Source organism: Miniopterus schreibersii (assembly GCF_964146895.1).
Source record: "Miniopterus schreibersii genome assembly, chromosome: 3".
Taxonomy (NCBI): domain Eukaryota; kingdom Metazoa; phylum Chordata; class Mammalia; order Chiroptera; family Miniopteridae; genus Miniopterus; species Miniopterus schreibersii.
The window spans coordinates 43,115,579-43,132,437 of record NC_138103.1 but is presented as its reverse complement, the minus strand read 5'-3'; the positions used below and the strand labels follow the sequence as shown (position 1 = coordinate 43,132,437).

General features: G+C 42.0%; 1 protein-coding gene and 1 long non-coding RNA gene across 3 annotated transcripts in view; one reads left to right on the top strand and one right to left on the bottom strand.

Annotated features, from left to right (window-relative positions):
* Window positions 1-1,134: 1,134 nt before the first annotated feature.
* On the top strand, window positions 1,135-2,802 carry LOC308555255. Its single transcript, XR_013998527.1, has 3 exons — window positions 1,135-1,551; window positions 2,024-2,092; window positions 2,648-2,802. It is a non-coding gene; the product is annotated as an uncharacterized lncRNA (long non-coding RNA).
* A 347-nt stretch (window positions 2,803-3,149) lies between these two features.
* EPB41L4A (erythrocyte membrane protein band 4.1 like 4A) overlaps window positions 3,150-16,859 on the bottom strand; it is a 208,974-nt gene continuing 195,264 nt past the window's right edge. Inside the window, exons 20-24 of one of the 2 annotated variants that reach the window (XM_081133300.1) lie at window positions 10,954-11,001; window positions 10,337-10,405; window positions 9,332-9,442; window positions 9,083-9,164; window positions 3,150-4,748 (exon numbers count right to left, since the gene is read on the bottom strand). In XM_081133300.1, coding sequence (XP_080989426.1) covers window positions 4,620-4,748; window positions 9,083-9,164; window positions 9,332-9,442; window positions 10,337-10,405; window positions 10,954-11,001 — 439 coding nt within the window. In that variant the 3' untranslated portion in view covers window positions 3,150-4,619. The remainder of the gene's footprint in view (window positions 4,749-9,082; window positions 9,165-9,331; window positions 9,443-10,336; window positions 10,406-10,953; window positions 11,002-16,859) is intronic. The other variant, XM_081133301.1, reaches the window with a different exon arrangement.

The window sequence follows — 16,859 nt, the reverse complement described above, 5'->3', positions numbered from 1 at the left end:
ATAGGTGCTGGCATGTGGTCTCTGGATGAGTCTCTGCTAGGACTTACGGGAGCGAGGACACCAAGTTGTGTCTCACTGCAGTCTCCATCCCTTCCATGAGTTTGGGTTATCAGCAAAAAGCCAGGAAACAACCTTTGCTTTGCTTTTGTGGTAATAATTAATCAATTATATAATTTCAGCATAGAATCCGAATTCTGTACCACAGGTACAAAGCCCTGTATGATTTGCTTCTACCTGTATCTTCTGCTACATCTCAGGCCACGGGCGCTCCCCTGGGTGCTCCATCCACACTGGCCAAGGCCTGCTGCTGAGCCCTTGAAAATGACCAGTCGGAATAAGATGTGCTAGAAATATAAAATATACACCGGCCTTCTAAGACTTAGTAGGAATAAAAGAATGGAAACTACGTCATTAACTTTATATCAATTACACATTGTAATGATAATATTTAGCCTGTGTTGAGTTACTATTAAAATTAAAGTTTCTTTTTACTTTTATATGTGACATTCCGAACTTTTTAAATTACACTCGTGGCTCGCACTCTGTTCCCGTGGGACAGCACTGCCCTGTCACATCACCTCTGCTGTCCCATTCTCGGGGCTCACACCATCGGGCTGGCAGCCGGAATGCACGGCGGAACCTTGCCTGTCTCCTCCACACCTGATTCCCGGGCATTTCGGACACAGCCTGAAGCTCGGTTAGTACCCAGTGAATATTTTTGGAATGAGTGACCTTACTCTTCCTCAGCTGGAGACGGTGAGCCCTGCCTGTCCTCCCCCCGAGCACGAGGTCCCGAGTTCTTTGGGCTGCACGCGCATCTCAGCGCTGACCACGCGCTCCTGACACTGGGAGGAGAGGTGCAGGAGATGCCGCCTGCAGGCACCCTCCTCGCCCGCGGAAAGCACCGGGCACGCACAGCTCCGGGCTTGCAGAGGGAGAACCCCCCGGCTCGGTCCTCTCCCGCCTTGGAGACCCGCCCACCGCCAGTCGCTGGGCGCTTCTCGCTCCCGCCACCCGGCGGCGTCCGGAGGGCGCGCGGCGGCGATGGTACAGCCCGTCCCCCCCGCGCCCCGCGCACGGTGGGTCCTTCCCGTGGTAGAAAAGCATTGTGGGGCGGCCGCGCGCCCTCTCTGCGCCTGCGGCTCCGGGATGGCGGGCGCTCCGGCCGCGCGGCCGCGTGGCCTCTGTCGGCCGGGGCGGCGCGCCCGCCGCGGCCCGTCCGGGTGCGGGTCCCGGGCCCTGAGCGCGTGGGCGGCAGCGGCGTGGCCCGACTTCAGCCGCGCTGTCCGTGGAGCCCCAGGAGGCCCCGGAGCGGACCCCGGTCAGCAGTCCCACGCCAGGAACTGGGGAGGCTGGTTTGAGCGCCTTTGAGTTCACTGGTCACCGGCTGTGCGCAGGGAGTTTTAATGTAAGCGAGGGGTTTGTGAGAAAGGGACGCCCCCGGACAGGCGTGCAGCCCGTCAGCGCCCAGGTGCCGTTCCAGGCTCGGAGGGGACGGCCGCGCCGGGTCAGACCCCGGCGGGAATCGAACGAGCACCACCAGCTTGGCGGGTGAGTTTTCACGTTAGTGGAAAAAAAGGCCAGTTGCGTTTAAGTTTTAAGATTTTAGCCATGGAAAACTCTGTATTTCAGTTTGCAGTGCCCTGTCGCGTTTTGAATTGTAGGAGGCGGTCTGGAGCTGGGAGTGGCTCATTCCCGCGCCGGCTCTAAGGAGCGCGCGGTCCGTCCCGGCGGGTTGAGGGCCGGCAGCCCTGTGCCGTGGGGCCGGCAGTCTGACGCAGCAGCTTCCATGAGCCTTTGTGTTGCCCATTCACTTTTGGAAACTAGTGAACGTGGTGTCAAAAAAGGCGCAAACTAAACACTTAGCAGCCCTTTCCTGCCCTTGGATTTGGTATCTTGGGTGTAGGAGCTGTGTAAGTAACAGTGTGTGCTTTTACATAAATTTTTTCGCACCTGTGATCTTGAGCCTGCCGACATTAAGCGTAGAGTTTCTCATGACAGGTTTAACTTGATTTTTGTTTAGGGGAAAGGTGGATGCTTGAAGCGTAGACTGCTAGCTGACTACTACCTGGGAGCACAAAGATGACCGAAGGTAAGGTGATGTAGAAGTTCTGTCCGTTATCTATTGAGATTCATTGCTTTTTTATAAGTATTTGGATTTTCCTAACTTAATTTTTTTCAAGATTTGTTATCCTGTAATATCCACCCCTTAAAATAATTCACCAGGCAATGTAAATACTTCTAATAAAGATTAAAATGATTTAAAAATAAAAGCAGTTATTTGTAATGGGAATTTTATCACCTTTCTGCACTGGGGTGTCTTCTCTTGTGGGTATTAGTTTAAATTGGGTATTAATGGCTCATTAGTATTAGTACTGCTACATCTGTAACAAGGTGAAGTTAATAGCAAATGGGATAGCCCGTTTCCAGATTATTTTTGAAATCTAAGATGTTTCTATGTGTAGTAGTAGTAAAATTTAAGGGGGGAAAAACACTTGCCAAATGTCAGGCACGTTTTATGTTGACATTTAAATCTGGCTCCAGAAACATGTAACAGTGCAGTGCATAAGTATGCATTGAGAGTTTATTAAGGTATGATGCATGTGAATATTGCGTTGTAAAACTTAAGTGCTTTTTTTTCTTTTAGGGTATCATTGGTGAAGAATTTGAAAACTTAATCTTTACAAGAGTTGCTTGGATTGTTTAAAATTTTCAAGAGTTTGAAGAGGGCCAAAACTGCCTCTGGACAGTCCATAAATATACATTTAAAACAATGTATCTGTGAATAAATATTTAAATGTGCTTCTTGGAGGTTTGTGTATTACATAACTGCCAGAAAATAGCATTCTTTTACAAAAAAATCAGAGGGTTTCTCCCTCCTCCCCCAGCAACTTCAAAATTGTTAGAAGGTCTCACCAGTTAAGATAAATATTCTTTGCTATAACTGGGAGGCTTATGCTAAGCCCCAGGAGAAATGTGCTTTCTTCCAGTGCCTCATGATGAACCAAACTAGACTGGTTGGATGTAGGGCATGGGTGTGCTTTTACATTGTCACTGCATTTTATTTTATTTTATTTTTTATTAGACTGTAAACTAAAGCCAGCAAATCTCCTGCCTTCACTTTGCGGGAAAGAACAAATAATATGTTCAGGAATTTTAAAAATTTATTGAAAGCACTGTACTAGGAGCTGGGAACACAATAGTGAGGAAAATGGTCCCTCCCTTTAGAAGATTACAAGCGAATGAAGGAAATGTCATCACAAATGTAAAACTTCCCTTTGTGAGGTAAATCCCATGTAAGGTAAAATTTGACCAAGTCAGGGAAACCTGAGAAAGCAGAGTTGGGGCTAAGGGTAGGTATCAGTTTTGCAAGGCACAGTTGGAATGGAATGTGCAAAGGCCTTGAGCTAGAAAAGGTATGACCATTAGTCCGTATCTGGCAGTTGTAGCTGCTTTCCCTCTATGCCCTGATTTAAACGAGGTGAGTGCTTAATGAGGCATGTTAGGTGGCCATTTCAGAGCTGGGAATGTTACAAATTGAGGCTGAACAGGTAAGATGCCAGACCACTTAAGGCTATGTTTAAAGCAAGGGGAAATCCTGTGACATAGAACTTCACATTTGTAAGAATAGGGATACAGGTGGGCTAACTGGAGGCTACTACAGTTGTCTAGACAGATGACCACCTTGGGCCAATGTGGCAAAATCAGTAAAGGGATAAGATAGAAAGCAAAAGTGACAGGACTTGGTAATGGGAGAGGTGTCCATATGATTGCTAGATGTGTAGACACAGTCATGGCCCCAACCTAGCTGGGGAGCAGCATTTTACACTGTTTGGTCTCTTGGAACAATGGCCTTTGTCTAAGCTATAGAAATGCCTCATAGTCCTGGGCATAAAAGAACCACCTGGGGAGGGTAAAAGGTGGCTTGCATTAGTGTTTATATTTTTCCATGGAAAGTACATTGCAGAGGGGAAAGGTCTGAAATTGCCTTTGGGGAGAGTTAGATAGCCAGGCAGAATGGAGGTTGCCACTAGATGCTGAGGGTGGTCATGAATTTATAGGCTGATATCCACATACAGCTTTTTTCTTAAGACAAGGACACTACAAATTAAAAATGCTTTCAAACAAAACTTTACATTTGTAAATAACCAGTGGAACTTAATGCCATAAAATACAGCAGTACAAAGAACATTTATATGAATAAAAATATCCACAGTCTGAAAGAGATGGGACCTCAGTCATGCATCTGCACAGGCTGAGGCCCACCTAGAGTTGGGAAGAACTTTTCATCCCACTTGTACTATTGCACAGCTAGCCAGCTGCAGGCCAGGATTCCAGAACTTTGACCAGAAGCATCTGGTCTGGGTTGTGGATATGGCATCCAGTGAATGAGTTTTTACAAGACGACTATCCTTCCAGTTACCCAAATAAAAAGGTCCTTCAGCACAAATATACTGTAGTTAAACCTTTAAAAGAAGCAACAGACGTTATTTTCTTCTGAAGAAACACTTGCAGGTCCAAGATACTTAAATAATTACAATTCACAGTTTCAAAGTAAAAGGGGGCACACACACCCTTCCCACCCCTCCCAACCCCTCATCCCAAGTCCTCCACTGGGATCAAGTCTCCATCTTGAGGCGTGAAGCTTGGATAGTTTTTATTGTTTTTGCTATATGTTTTCCAGCCAGATTGCTTGTAGATGTCTGAGATTTTTCTTCAACCAGGCTATCTTTAGATCCATTTCTTTTCTAGGAGAAAAAATGGTAAGATTCAGAAGAAAATACAGCCAAGTTAATGCATCAGAAATTAGTATTTTCTTACATTTAAGAAGACATCAAGTTCTTAATATCAAAAGCTGTTCAAATATTCCCTCTAGTTAAATATGATAAACATGATTGTGCTTAAATCTTAGAAAAGTTAATTCTGACATAAAAATTTTATTCATAAAACAGGCATAAATCTCAATCTACTCCACCAATTATGTGTCATTTTCTTTGTAGTCATTTCTAAACGAGGCTCTCAGGCCTCCCACTGTTCTGAGGAGGGGCAGAGAAAGAAGAGAATAGGGAGTTGGGTAATTTATACTCCTCCCTGATTATATTTTCAGTAGCCAGTGAATGAAACTCCCATAACGCAATGCCCTGCCCCCACTCCCTTAACTTGAGGCTAGAGATCCCTGTCAGCAGGGGTGAAGAAGGGACTCTCAAGGGGACTTCGATTTTGAGGGCCCTATCATGGAGAAATGGGAACCGAGCTACCAGAACCTGTGTATCACACCCAGAACTGGAATTGGACCATCTAATATATCTCCAAGTGGAGGCGCTAAGAATGGCACTAACAATTGCCCCACACAGCTCCCTACTCTGCCTAACCTTCCTGCTCCTAGAGATGGCCTAACCTGTCAGTAGATCAGGCTAACAAGCATATTTACTTCCCCAAAAGTATTTGCCCACACAAAATGAGCTACACTGTCCAGAATTCTATTTTGAGATTAATTTGGGTTAAAATAAGTTACCACTTAAAAGCTTCATTTGGGCCCTGACCAGGTGGCTCAGTTAGTTTGGGGCATCGTCCTGATACACCAAGGTTGTGGGTTCAATCCCTGGTCAGAGCACATACAAAAAATCAATCAATGAATGCATAAATACGTGGAATAACAAATGGGTGTATCTCTCTCTCCCTCCCTCTCTCCCTGCTTCTCTCTCTTTCAATAAATTTCTTTTAAAAAAGCTTAATTTGTTTTACTGACATTCAAAGGAGCATTGATGAAACAATTCTGCTAAGCACGGGGAGTACGAGTCAAGATAATCAGAACATGAGACTATCTGGGATGGAAGATTTCTAGACAACCAGAGAGAGAGGACACCAGTGCACATGAGAGAGAGCCAGGGCAGGGGAAGAGAGAGCTAATCTATCAAAAGAATCACCAGGTAGGAGCTGGGAGGTTACCTGAAACCAACATCACACCTTTTTAAGTTTGTCTAGGACTAAATTTGTCCCCTCTGTCAGCAAACCTTAAGGAAATAAGTGAATCAAAGTCCCTAATGCACCCCACTTTAACCAGCCTCTGTATGAAAAGGTAAGGTGAGGTACAGGCAGGCTGGCCACTGCCAAAACTCGGGCACCAAGGTGGAACTTACGAAATGCAACTTTTCTGCTTTAAGAGTCACTTAATGGGCAACTGAGTCAGTGGTTTCCTTTTGGCACTTAAAATCCACACTCATTTCCTGTGACATCTAAGGCCCTGAGTTATCTATCCTTCCCCCCAACTCAACTGTACTCAGATCACAGCTCAAACACCCAGGCCCTTCCCAGCCTCATCTTTCCCAGGCTCTTCCCTTTGTGTTTACATCAACCTTCCACCCACTCTCACACAGTGGCTCCCTCTCACCTGGAAGGTTCCAGCGTTACATGTCACTTTCTGAGATGGCCTTCTCTCACTACCCTACCTACCAAAGAAAGGTCACCTGTTGATTTTCTAACTCAGGCCTGTGTTTCTTTGTCATGCCTACCTACGTTTTTGTATTGTGTTGGCCTGTTTACTTTTATGTGTTGTCTAGGCCAGGAGTCAGCAAACATTTCTCTGTAAAGGGCCAGATTGTTTACTACCTCTTGTTTCTGCCACTATTCCTTTTTTTAAAAATCCTTTAAAAATGTAAAAACCATCATTAGCACCTGAGCTATACAGAAACAGGCAGCAGACTAGATTTAGCCCATGGGCTGTAGTTTGCAGACTGTCCAGACCTGTGCCTGTGGTTCCTTAGATGTGCTCAGTAGTTATTTGTTCAGTTCACAATCAAAGGTGTCCCAGTGACAAGCTTAGAATCAGTGCCACTGATCAGAAGATGGGTGTTTGCTGTTTTTGTATGCAGCAAAGGGAGAGAGATTCAACATCTAATGTGAATTCTTCAAGTTTTTTGAGATTCCTAAGTGATGGTGATTAGTTAGGGCAGTGATTTTCAACCTTTTTCATCTCATGGCACACATAAACTAATTACTAAAATTCTGTGACACACCAAAAAATATATTTTTTGCCGATCTGACAAAAAATACAGGTATAATTGTGACTCATTCACACCAAATGGCTATTGCTGTGTTGGATGTTGTCATTTTTTTATTTGGCAATCTTAGGGAAAAGAGATTAGTGCCCTGACTAAATAGCCAGGTGACGCATGTTATAAAAATTCTTGCAGCACAATGGTTGAAAATCACTGAGTTAGGGAGTAATCAGAAGAGCAAAAATACAATAAAGTAAAATTCCTATTTGTATTAAGACCACCTTAAATTTAAGATCAAAAAAAGAAAGTTCTGAAAGTTAACTGCTTATTAATCCTCACAGTAGCCCTAAGAGATAGGTTATCATCTACACTGCATAGAAATTGAGGCTCAGAAGTTCAACTCTTTGCCCAAAGTCACACAAGTAGTATGTGGAGATAGGAGACACAAATGTAGGTCAGTCTCAATGCAAAACCCTAACAACTAATATGAATATAATTTTTTAAAAGTGCTATTGATTTCAAACACATTGTCTGTTTGAACAACCTATGAGCTCTCCCAGATTCATCTAATCAAACATTATAATGCAGAACGTAGTGGAAGCTGTGGTTAACCACCCTGATCTTCCTGACTGAGGCATTCACTCCCCTCGCTGCTGGGAGTGACGGCTACTGTACAGCTCAGAACCGAGCCCTTCCACAGGCAGTGCCCTCAGCTGTAGAGAACCACCCCGCCCACGGTCATGCGCCCTCCCGGGGGCACCCTTTAGCCAATGACTGCTGTAAGTGAGTGTGTGAGTGTATAAAGGCCCAACCCCCCCCCCCCCCCCCCCCCCCCCCCGACTCCAGGTGGGATGAATCAGAAGGGCCACGTCAACTCCAGATGCCTTTTGGGAGGGGCTACACTACACAGTTCAACTCTTGCCTCTGCCCAAACCTCTTCCACTCCCCAGCAAGTGTTGATCCCAAGAGCTCTTTCCAATAAACTTCCTCCATGCAAATCTCCATCTCAGAATCTGTTTCTAGGGAACCTAACCTAAATTAGCACAGGTGTTTTTTTCTGTTCTTGCTCAAGTCATTGGCAAGAATGAATCAGAACAAACGAAGGACAACACATGATGAACACTGCTGGAGTCAGGGTTCTCAGGCTGTCCATCAACTCCTAGAATCTATACACAAAATTGTGTATGTACTTACATGCATTTTATGGGAGAGAGACTATTGGCTTTTCAGAGGGATTCATGATCCAAAAAAGACTGAAAACCACAGCACTGCAAATAATAGGCTGACACTGATCCATCATTACGATCAACTTTGATCCATTATAAACATCAACTTTGTTTTTGGAGTGGTTGTTTAACCAGATATAAGTTCATCGAATGATCTTATACAGCCTGCATTTTTTTCTATCTTATTAAAAAATACACCATGAGAGGTGGTGTCACACAGCTTGCCAAAATGTTTGCTACAGTGTTCCCCTGATACGTCTAATTCAGCTGAGTGTTAAACCGATTTTGTTAAAGCAGCTAGATTCTTTGCTATGTCCTTGAATTCCCCTTTAACCACATTTTTAAAACATTTCCAGAACAAAAGCAATTCTCTTTGATAGAGAAGACAGAAATAAAACAGGACTTGAGTAATTCTCCTGTCTGCCATCAGCTAACAATAGAACATCTGCCCCCCACCCCCCAATTCTACCACTTTCTCCTTGTTTCTCTGGCTCAAAAAAATATCTAAAAGTTTGGTTTGTTCCTTTTAATTGGTGAAGCCATTGTTTCTTTATTCTGGCTCCAAACAACCTTAACAATCCTTGTTATCCTTGGCTTTGCCCCAAGCCTCAGATCACTTTAGACCCCGCGCTGTCTCTAGCTCTCGCTCCCAATGGAACTTCCCAGGTTGTGCCTTGTCTTGACCATGCACCACCCTCCTCCCCTCTCCTTCCACGGTTTGTCCATGTCCTTTTAAAATACAGAATCTCCGCGTAAAGCTAAAGATTCCTTTTCCTACCTCCCGAAAGAACTTTCAGAAAAGCGCTTCTCAAAATTGCCATCAGTACGCCACCTTCCCAGACCTCGATTGTCACCAACCTGACGCACTGTGGGGCCGCCAGAACCCTGGGCATCTGAAGAGCGGGTCACGGGCAGCGGGGGGACGAGGTCCGTTTTCGAACTGCGGAGAGTGAGCCTTAGAATTAATTTCTGACCATCGCAATTAGAGTTGAAAGAGGGCTACAGCGCAGAAGGCATGCTTTGTATCTCCCTGTATCCCTCGGAGTACCCATCACAGTGCTTCGCACAGGGAGGCGCTGAATAAATGTCTCGACTTTCGCTACTTACTTCACTTCCGAAAGAACCGATCGCTCTCCATCTGAACACTGGGACCTTCGGTACTGGCGGTAACTTCGGGGCGAGTGAGAGTGTCGGATGCGGATCGGGTCACCTTGAGTCCTGAGCAAGCAACCAAAGAAACGTGGAAACAAACGCACCCTAAGTCAGACCAGGATAATTCCTTAAGAATGATTTTGAGGGTTTAAAAAAAAAAAACTCGACCCCTCTGGGTTTGAAAATCCAAAGTGGCTTAAATTTCACAAGTTAATGAGAGAAAACTGCCCCCTCAGCCATACATGAAAATGAAACTCTTTATAGTATTTGTACGTACGTGTGTGTGTATATTATTTTTAACCACTAAATTCCATCTTTGGCCTGAAGATGAGGGTGTGTTGGGAGATGGCGGTGGGAGGGTGTGTGCCAACCTGCAATCTGACTACAGTAGGAAGGAAGCGTGAGTTACAGAAGGAAAATAAAGCAGTGAAGCAGGCCCCTGCCTCCCCTTGAGCACTAAAGCTGGGCAGGAAACTGAGTACAGTAACAGGTCGCGGGCTGCTGCGTCCCACGCTGAGCGCTGATTAGGGAGCCCCTGGGCCTCCGTGAAGCACACTCAACGTGCTAGTTCTGTGATAGGGATGGGACTGGGCTTACAGGACAGGGTTTTGTGGTCAACATGATTCTCTTGGTGTTAAATAATGAATTTTTTAAAAAATCACTTTGTTACCAATCAATGAATATCTAAAAAAAGGCATTTATATTTTAAAACTAACATCAGTCATCAAATTCCCTTTGTACCTACCACACACAAAGTTAACAGGAGATACCAGTGATTGTAGTGCTGAAGGACAATGATTGGCTCTAATACACCCTTTTCTCCCTCTTTCCCTAGAGTTCTTTTTAATTTTAGTTAAAATGTAGAGACAAATATAAGCACTGTATAGAGAATAGGAAAGGATTACTGACTTCTAAGTACTAATAAAACTTCTGTGAAAAGAGTTTCCAAGTCATACTCACTCTATTTTAGTGTATGGAATCTCTTTTAATTGTTCTTCTGACAATCCAGACGGATCCACAAGTTCCTTCCTAGATGGCAAAGCAAAAAAAATTAAAGTTGTTGATGCTGGTATGAATACCAACACCTTTCACAACTGTCCCAAAAGACAGTATTAGCAAACCTAACAGAAATATAAGCCAGGAACAAAGATTTAAAAACTAGAATGGATTCAAGGAGAATATATTCTGTATTCTGTAGCTCTTCTGCTAACTCCCAGTTTATCCAATGTAGCTGGCTCCCCAGCTACTCTTAATTTCCCTACAAAATTCTGCTTCTCTCCTCTGTAGTAGGTGCCTTTTTTCCTTCTGAATATCTTTTCCTTGGTATTTGTAAAATATTGGCCTGTCTGAGGTCCAATTACAGGCAAGGCTGAGTGGCCTCAGGAGAAGAGATGTCAGGGCTGCCCCCGCAGTAAGGAGCCACCACTGTGAGTTCCATGTTCCACATAACGATAGCAAGGAAGGCTGTCTGACAGGCTTCAGCCCTAGGCTGCCTCTTGGTGTCTGTGGTCTTCCTTGTCAATGCCTTGAAACTACATGGGTTTTAACACAAGGAGGGGGAAAAAAACAGTACTCACTGAATATGCTTCCATAACTCTTCTTTTGCTTGGATATCAGGGCTTCTCCTATAAATCAAGAAAACACCGCTCATCTCTGCAAACATGCTTCATCTAACAATCCCATACCTAACTTCAGCAGAGCTACAACATTCATAGCTTTCAGACTGTGAAGTTTCCTTTGCCAGCTGAGATCAAAAGGAAAGACTGGGGAGGGAGAGCTAAGGGGGATGGTTGGTAGAAAGACACCAAGATGATGTATCTGCCAGCACCACTGAAGAAAAATCACACTGAAAGCAGCCATAACCTGGGCTTCATTTGATGACAGAGCTGGAAACTGCAGGGGTGAATGCACACACCCTCTGGTGGGGATATTACAAAGAAGAAGAATTTGAGGCTTCTGTTTCTGGTCCCTCTAGCTATTTCTTTCTTTCTTTTTACGAAATCCTCACCCAAGAACATGGTTTTCATTGATTCCAGAGAGAGAGGAAGGGAGAGGCCGAGAGAGACATCCACGTGAGAAACACTGAAGTCAGAGAGAAACATGGATCGGCCGCCTCCCGCACAAGCCCCAACTGGGAACGTGCCCTGACCAGGAATCGAACCCATGACCCTTCGGTACACAGGACAGATGACACTCCAACCAACCCAGCCACACTGGCCAGGGCCCCTCTAGCTATTTCTAAGTAAAGCAAAGAAGAACTCATCCTGATTGTTAATATGAGAGAGTCCCAACATGATCTGGGATTACCTAGTAAAAACAGCAACGACAAGAGGAAAGGAAACAGTGGGACTGCCCAGACTTATAGACTGTGTGCCACTGACCCATCTTTCGTGTTCCACCTGATGATGTCACCCTCCATATGCCCTTCCCCATCCCTATGTATAGACCCACAAATCTCTTCTGCAAGAATGACTTGAGCAGAAAATACCACTACTTTTAACTTCCCAGAATTCGAAGTTCAAAGCAGCATTCAGTGTTCACACTCCCCATAATACAGCAATGAATACTAGAAATCTATTATCACTGCAACTGTTGCCACAGAATGTCTTTTTCCTAGTGAGAAAATGATAAGCTTTCATCAGTCCTTTCAAGAGAACTGAGATCTAATAATGGGCCCAAAGGAAGGACTCTAACAATTAAAAGGCCTATGCTAAACTAAGCAAAGTCACTGATATACTCTGCCCGGTGGAATTTTATATTCATAATCTGTATCAGCATTTTGGAGCCCAGTATCACTTTCAACATACGATATTATCATTGCTTTCATTTCTCTCAGTTAATAAGGGCACCACAAGGCATTCTAGTAGGGCTTTCTGAGCCCACAGAATACAATAAGCTACCTTCTAGCAATAGAATTGACTAGCAGTTTTTATGTTTGTAGAAAAAAAAAAATAATAATCTGTCTGTAAAGACCTTTCAGGCAACTCACAAGGAGTAAAATATGGAAGGTAAGGGGGAGAGAGGATGAGGCCTTGGTCTCAGACATTAAAACATGATATCGTTAACAGATTTTGTTATAAGAATAAAATTGAATGCTTAAAAATATCTAAAGAAATGCTTCTTTGGGCACGGCCAGCGTAGCTCAGCGGTTGAGCATCGACCTATGGTCCAGGAGATCGAGGTTCGATTCCTGATTAGGGCACATGCCCGGGTTGCGGGCTCGATCCCCAGTGGGGGGCGTGCAGGAGGCAGCCGATCAATGTTTCTCTCATCACTGATGTTTCTCTCTCTCTCCCTCTCCCTTCGTCTCTCTGAAATCAATAAAGATTTTTTTTTTTAAAAAAAATGATTCACTACTTCAAAATTACTTTAAAAAAAAAAAAAAAAAGAAATGCCTCTTTGGCAGGATTTCCTGTATGGAATCCTCCTTTCCTACATCTGGCTGGCCCGATTCACCAGACAATATGTTAACCCATTAAATTATACTACCAGAGAAGGGCAACTATTAAAAAGCACTAACGGTGGACATTTCTGAGTGTTGGAATTGCAGGAATTTTATTTTCTTATTTATAATCTTCTCTAATTTTTTTTTAGTCAAGAGAATTTCTTAGCTTAATCATCAGAAAAGGAAGAAGTATAGGATATTTTCATGTTTTTTAAAAAATTACTATTGCTGCAATTTCATGGGAAATGTCTTTCATTCCCATCTCGGAAGAATGAGCAGAAATGTTATCTTAACCTCAATGAGAACATCGGTCCTTCCAGCCATAAATATTGGTTCTAAAAGATTCAGGAATTTAGTCTATATGTTTAAGTTCTATAGCACTATAACAGTCATATATTTAACTAAACTGAGTCCTGAAATGGCCAGCAGTTTCAAGGCAGGGAAAAGATCCAAAGCTAAAACAAATAGACAAACAAAAAAACTAATTTCCTGCAATTGCTAGACCACCTGTGATCTAACGAATGTAAACATATGCTAATGAGGAATGTATTATTTTTATGCCTACATCTGCACACATTTAATCAATAATTTAGGATGAATTCATGATCAGCAGCTCAACAGCATTTTGTACATTTAGAAAGCTGTGAAATTTTAAGTCATTTTTCTTAATTAAAAGGCCTTGATTATGCAGATGTTTTACTTGAGCTCTCCAAATAAGTTCCTGAGGAAATAGAAGCCTGAGCTGTCCATTGATATAACATATAAAAAATATACATGCGACCCCATATAAGTCCAATATTCTTCAAAAGCATCCCTCATCCACACCTTAGAGCAATAGCCCAATTTAAATTATTATTCAGTTTTAGAGAAATTAGTTTGATGAGACATCATTCAGAAATCATTTTGCTTCTTGCAAAACCCTAAAATAATAATACTTCATAAATCTACAAAGCACTTAAACCCCATCATTGCATATAGTCTTCTACATTCCCCAAATACTCCAATTACATGATCTTTATCTTGAAAAAATTACATTATAGTATACAATATTCTATACTTTGTGTACTACATTGCACTAAAATAATAAATTTTGGCAGCATCTGAGTTATTATTTTTGTGATCTTACTACTGACCAATGCTTAAAAGGAAGCTTAGAGTTGAAAATGTTACTAAGAAAACTGTAAGTTCACAAAACATCTTAAAGATTCAAAGCACTTAATAAATATCTCAGTAATTCCTCATCATATTCCTGAGTGGTCAGAATAGATATGATCAGATGTCTTAATCTTCCCCTTCTCTCGTCTCCCCAGCTCAGAATTAAAGGCTGATTAGGAAGCCAGGGAACCAAGCAACCCAGCTACTGAAGGTCGTCACTCAGGAGCCACTTCCAGGGGCTTCATGCTAAATCTTTACCTGAGGCACCAGACTTCCTGTTTTGTGTTTACCTGGGACAACCACGTCACCCTGACCACCTCGTCTTCCACATCATCAATATTTTTTTCAATAAAAAATAGTAAGACATTGTTGCCACCAGAGGGAGCCTGAGCCTTCTCGCACACGCAAGTTGAGCCTAGAACTATTGTTTCAGCTTCAATGCCTCTTCCGTTTACAGTATCCCAACAGTAAAGGTTTATCCATGTAGAAAAGTAGTTTCATCAAAGTTTTCTAATGATAAAGAAACATGAATGTTGTGTCAATGCAGCTGAAAAATGTACTAGATAGAACTGTGCTTCTCAGTGTATTACTAGGTAAGATCCTATCATATTTCAGCTTAATGAGTTTTAGGAAAGGTTTTGTATTTTATACTACTGTATGTCTGTGGTATTTAATAATGAATACAACTTTCTTGCTTTTCAGACATTGGGCAACAGACAGCATAAGCCTGTTTCTATACACTAACAGACAATTGGAAAATAAAAATTTTAAATGTACAATTCAATACCATTAAAATTATCAGATATTTAGAATTAAGTTTATCAAAATAAGTGCAATAACTATATTGAAAACTATGAAACATTGCTAAAAGAAGTTAAAGACAAATAAATGGATGGGCAAAACATCAATTTTCTCAAAACTGATCTATAGATTCAACATAAGCCTAATCTACAGTCTATAGTCTTTTTGGGGGTGAAAACTAACAAGTTGATTCAAAATTTACATAGAACTGCAAAGGATCAAAAATAGCTAAAAGAACCTTGAAAAAAATGACAAAGTTGGAGAATTTACACTGCCTGATTCTAGTCTTATTATAAAGCTACAGTAACCAAGACAGCATGGTGGCTTAGGGATAGACAGATCAATGGAACAAAACTGGCCCATATATAAGCAGTCAAATTGATTTTTCAACTAACGCCCTGAGGCATTTCAGTGAATGACACCGAAATAACCAGATAAACACATGGAAAAAACTTCTAAATATCTACCTCTACCTCATATATGCAGAAAAATTAATTCTAGATAAATCACATACCTAAATATAAGAGCAAAATCTATAAAGCTGCTAGAAAAAGATATGAGAATATCTCTGTGATTGTGGTGTAAGCGAACATTCCTTAAGATGCAAATGGGGACTGATTAGAAGGAACCTGAGGGAACTTTTTTGTTCTATATTTTGATTGGCATGATGGATACACTATGTAAAAGTCAAAATTCATTGAACTGTATGTACACTTACAATGAGAGCATTTCATTGTATGTAAATTTCACCTCAAATTACTTTCAGTTAAATAAAAGTTTATTCCTTAGTCTGTTAAATAAATCTCAGGTCACCTAATTAAAATGATTAAATTACCAGGCCCATCTATAAATATCTGCCCAATTTACAATTGGATTACAGTAACTATAATACTCAACACTGGATTGTTGTGCTTATCAATTTTATTTATAAACAGATTGCTTCATCTATTTAGGATTGTCTCTCGTAATGTTTCTTGACTTCTTAAAAATCTCTATATAGAATTTTTCCTAATTTTATTTTCCTTTTCCCTTTTTTTTAATACATGAGATTTACTATTTGTATTTAACTGAATTTAGAGTGCTTTAGAAATGATTAGAAAACAAAATGTTGTTTTTAAGATTTAATATGAAGTCACCAAACCTTGTGTCTTACAAGACCCTCATAGACGATTCTGCAGGGACAGGTAAAAGCACCTCTATAAAAGATTTACCCGTGACTATGCTGAGACTTGCTCTTCGTTTTCTGTCCCTTTTTGTTAGACTGCCTTCAGTGAGGTCTTCATTCGTCCAGATCTAAACCTCTCTTTTTCATGGAGTTGCAAAGAGATAGTGGCCAGGACAAAGGAAGCTCTTTATTAACTTCTGCTTTAAACAGAACATTTTAATTGGGTTTCAGAACAAAAACATTATGGTGTAATGACTAAATCTATAAGGCTGTACAGCAGGTCCTCGAATAACATCCTTTCCCTGTAATGTTGACGAGGTGCTGTAGGAACTTAACTCTTTATATCAATGAGTTTGTGATAAAACTGGTTTTTGCTTAAAGTCACAGAACCTATCGATATACTAAGTGAAAACCTACTGTACACTGCTTAGTGTACTTGCAAATTTCCTCTTACGGAAGAAACAGACATCACTCCTTCTGAGGTACTACAGCTTTAAAAATATATATATATATATTCTGAGTAAAAAGTAAGCATCCCTTGGAGTCACGCAGGGTTCTGGAGCGAGCCCTGCAGAGCCCTCCCCGGGCCTCTGTTAACCTGAGCTGGAACCCTTCTGCCTGGCTCCCTCAGAGTTCCCACCTACCTACACAGTCTGTCTCCGAATCCACTCCCCAGCACCCTTCCACCGCCCTGAGACACTAATCCCTCCTTCCACCAGTAAGCAACACCATACGTCTAACTAGCCAGGATCACAAAGGAATGGGTAGTTAGTCCCAGCTCACTGTAAAAAGGTATGCTTTGGGAAGTGGAGTGGGGGTAGGGAGTCTAAATCTGGACAATGTGCACATTAATTAAAATATATATATATATACATATATATAGATATATATATATAAATTTTATCAGCTCAAAAGAA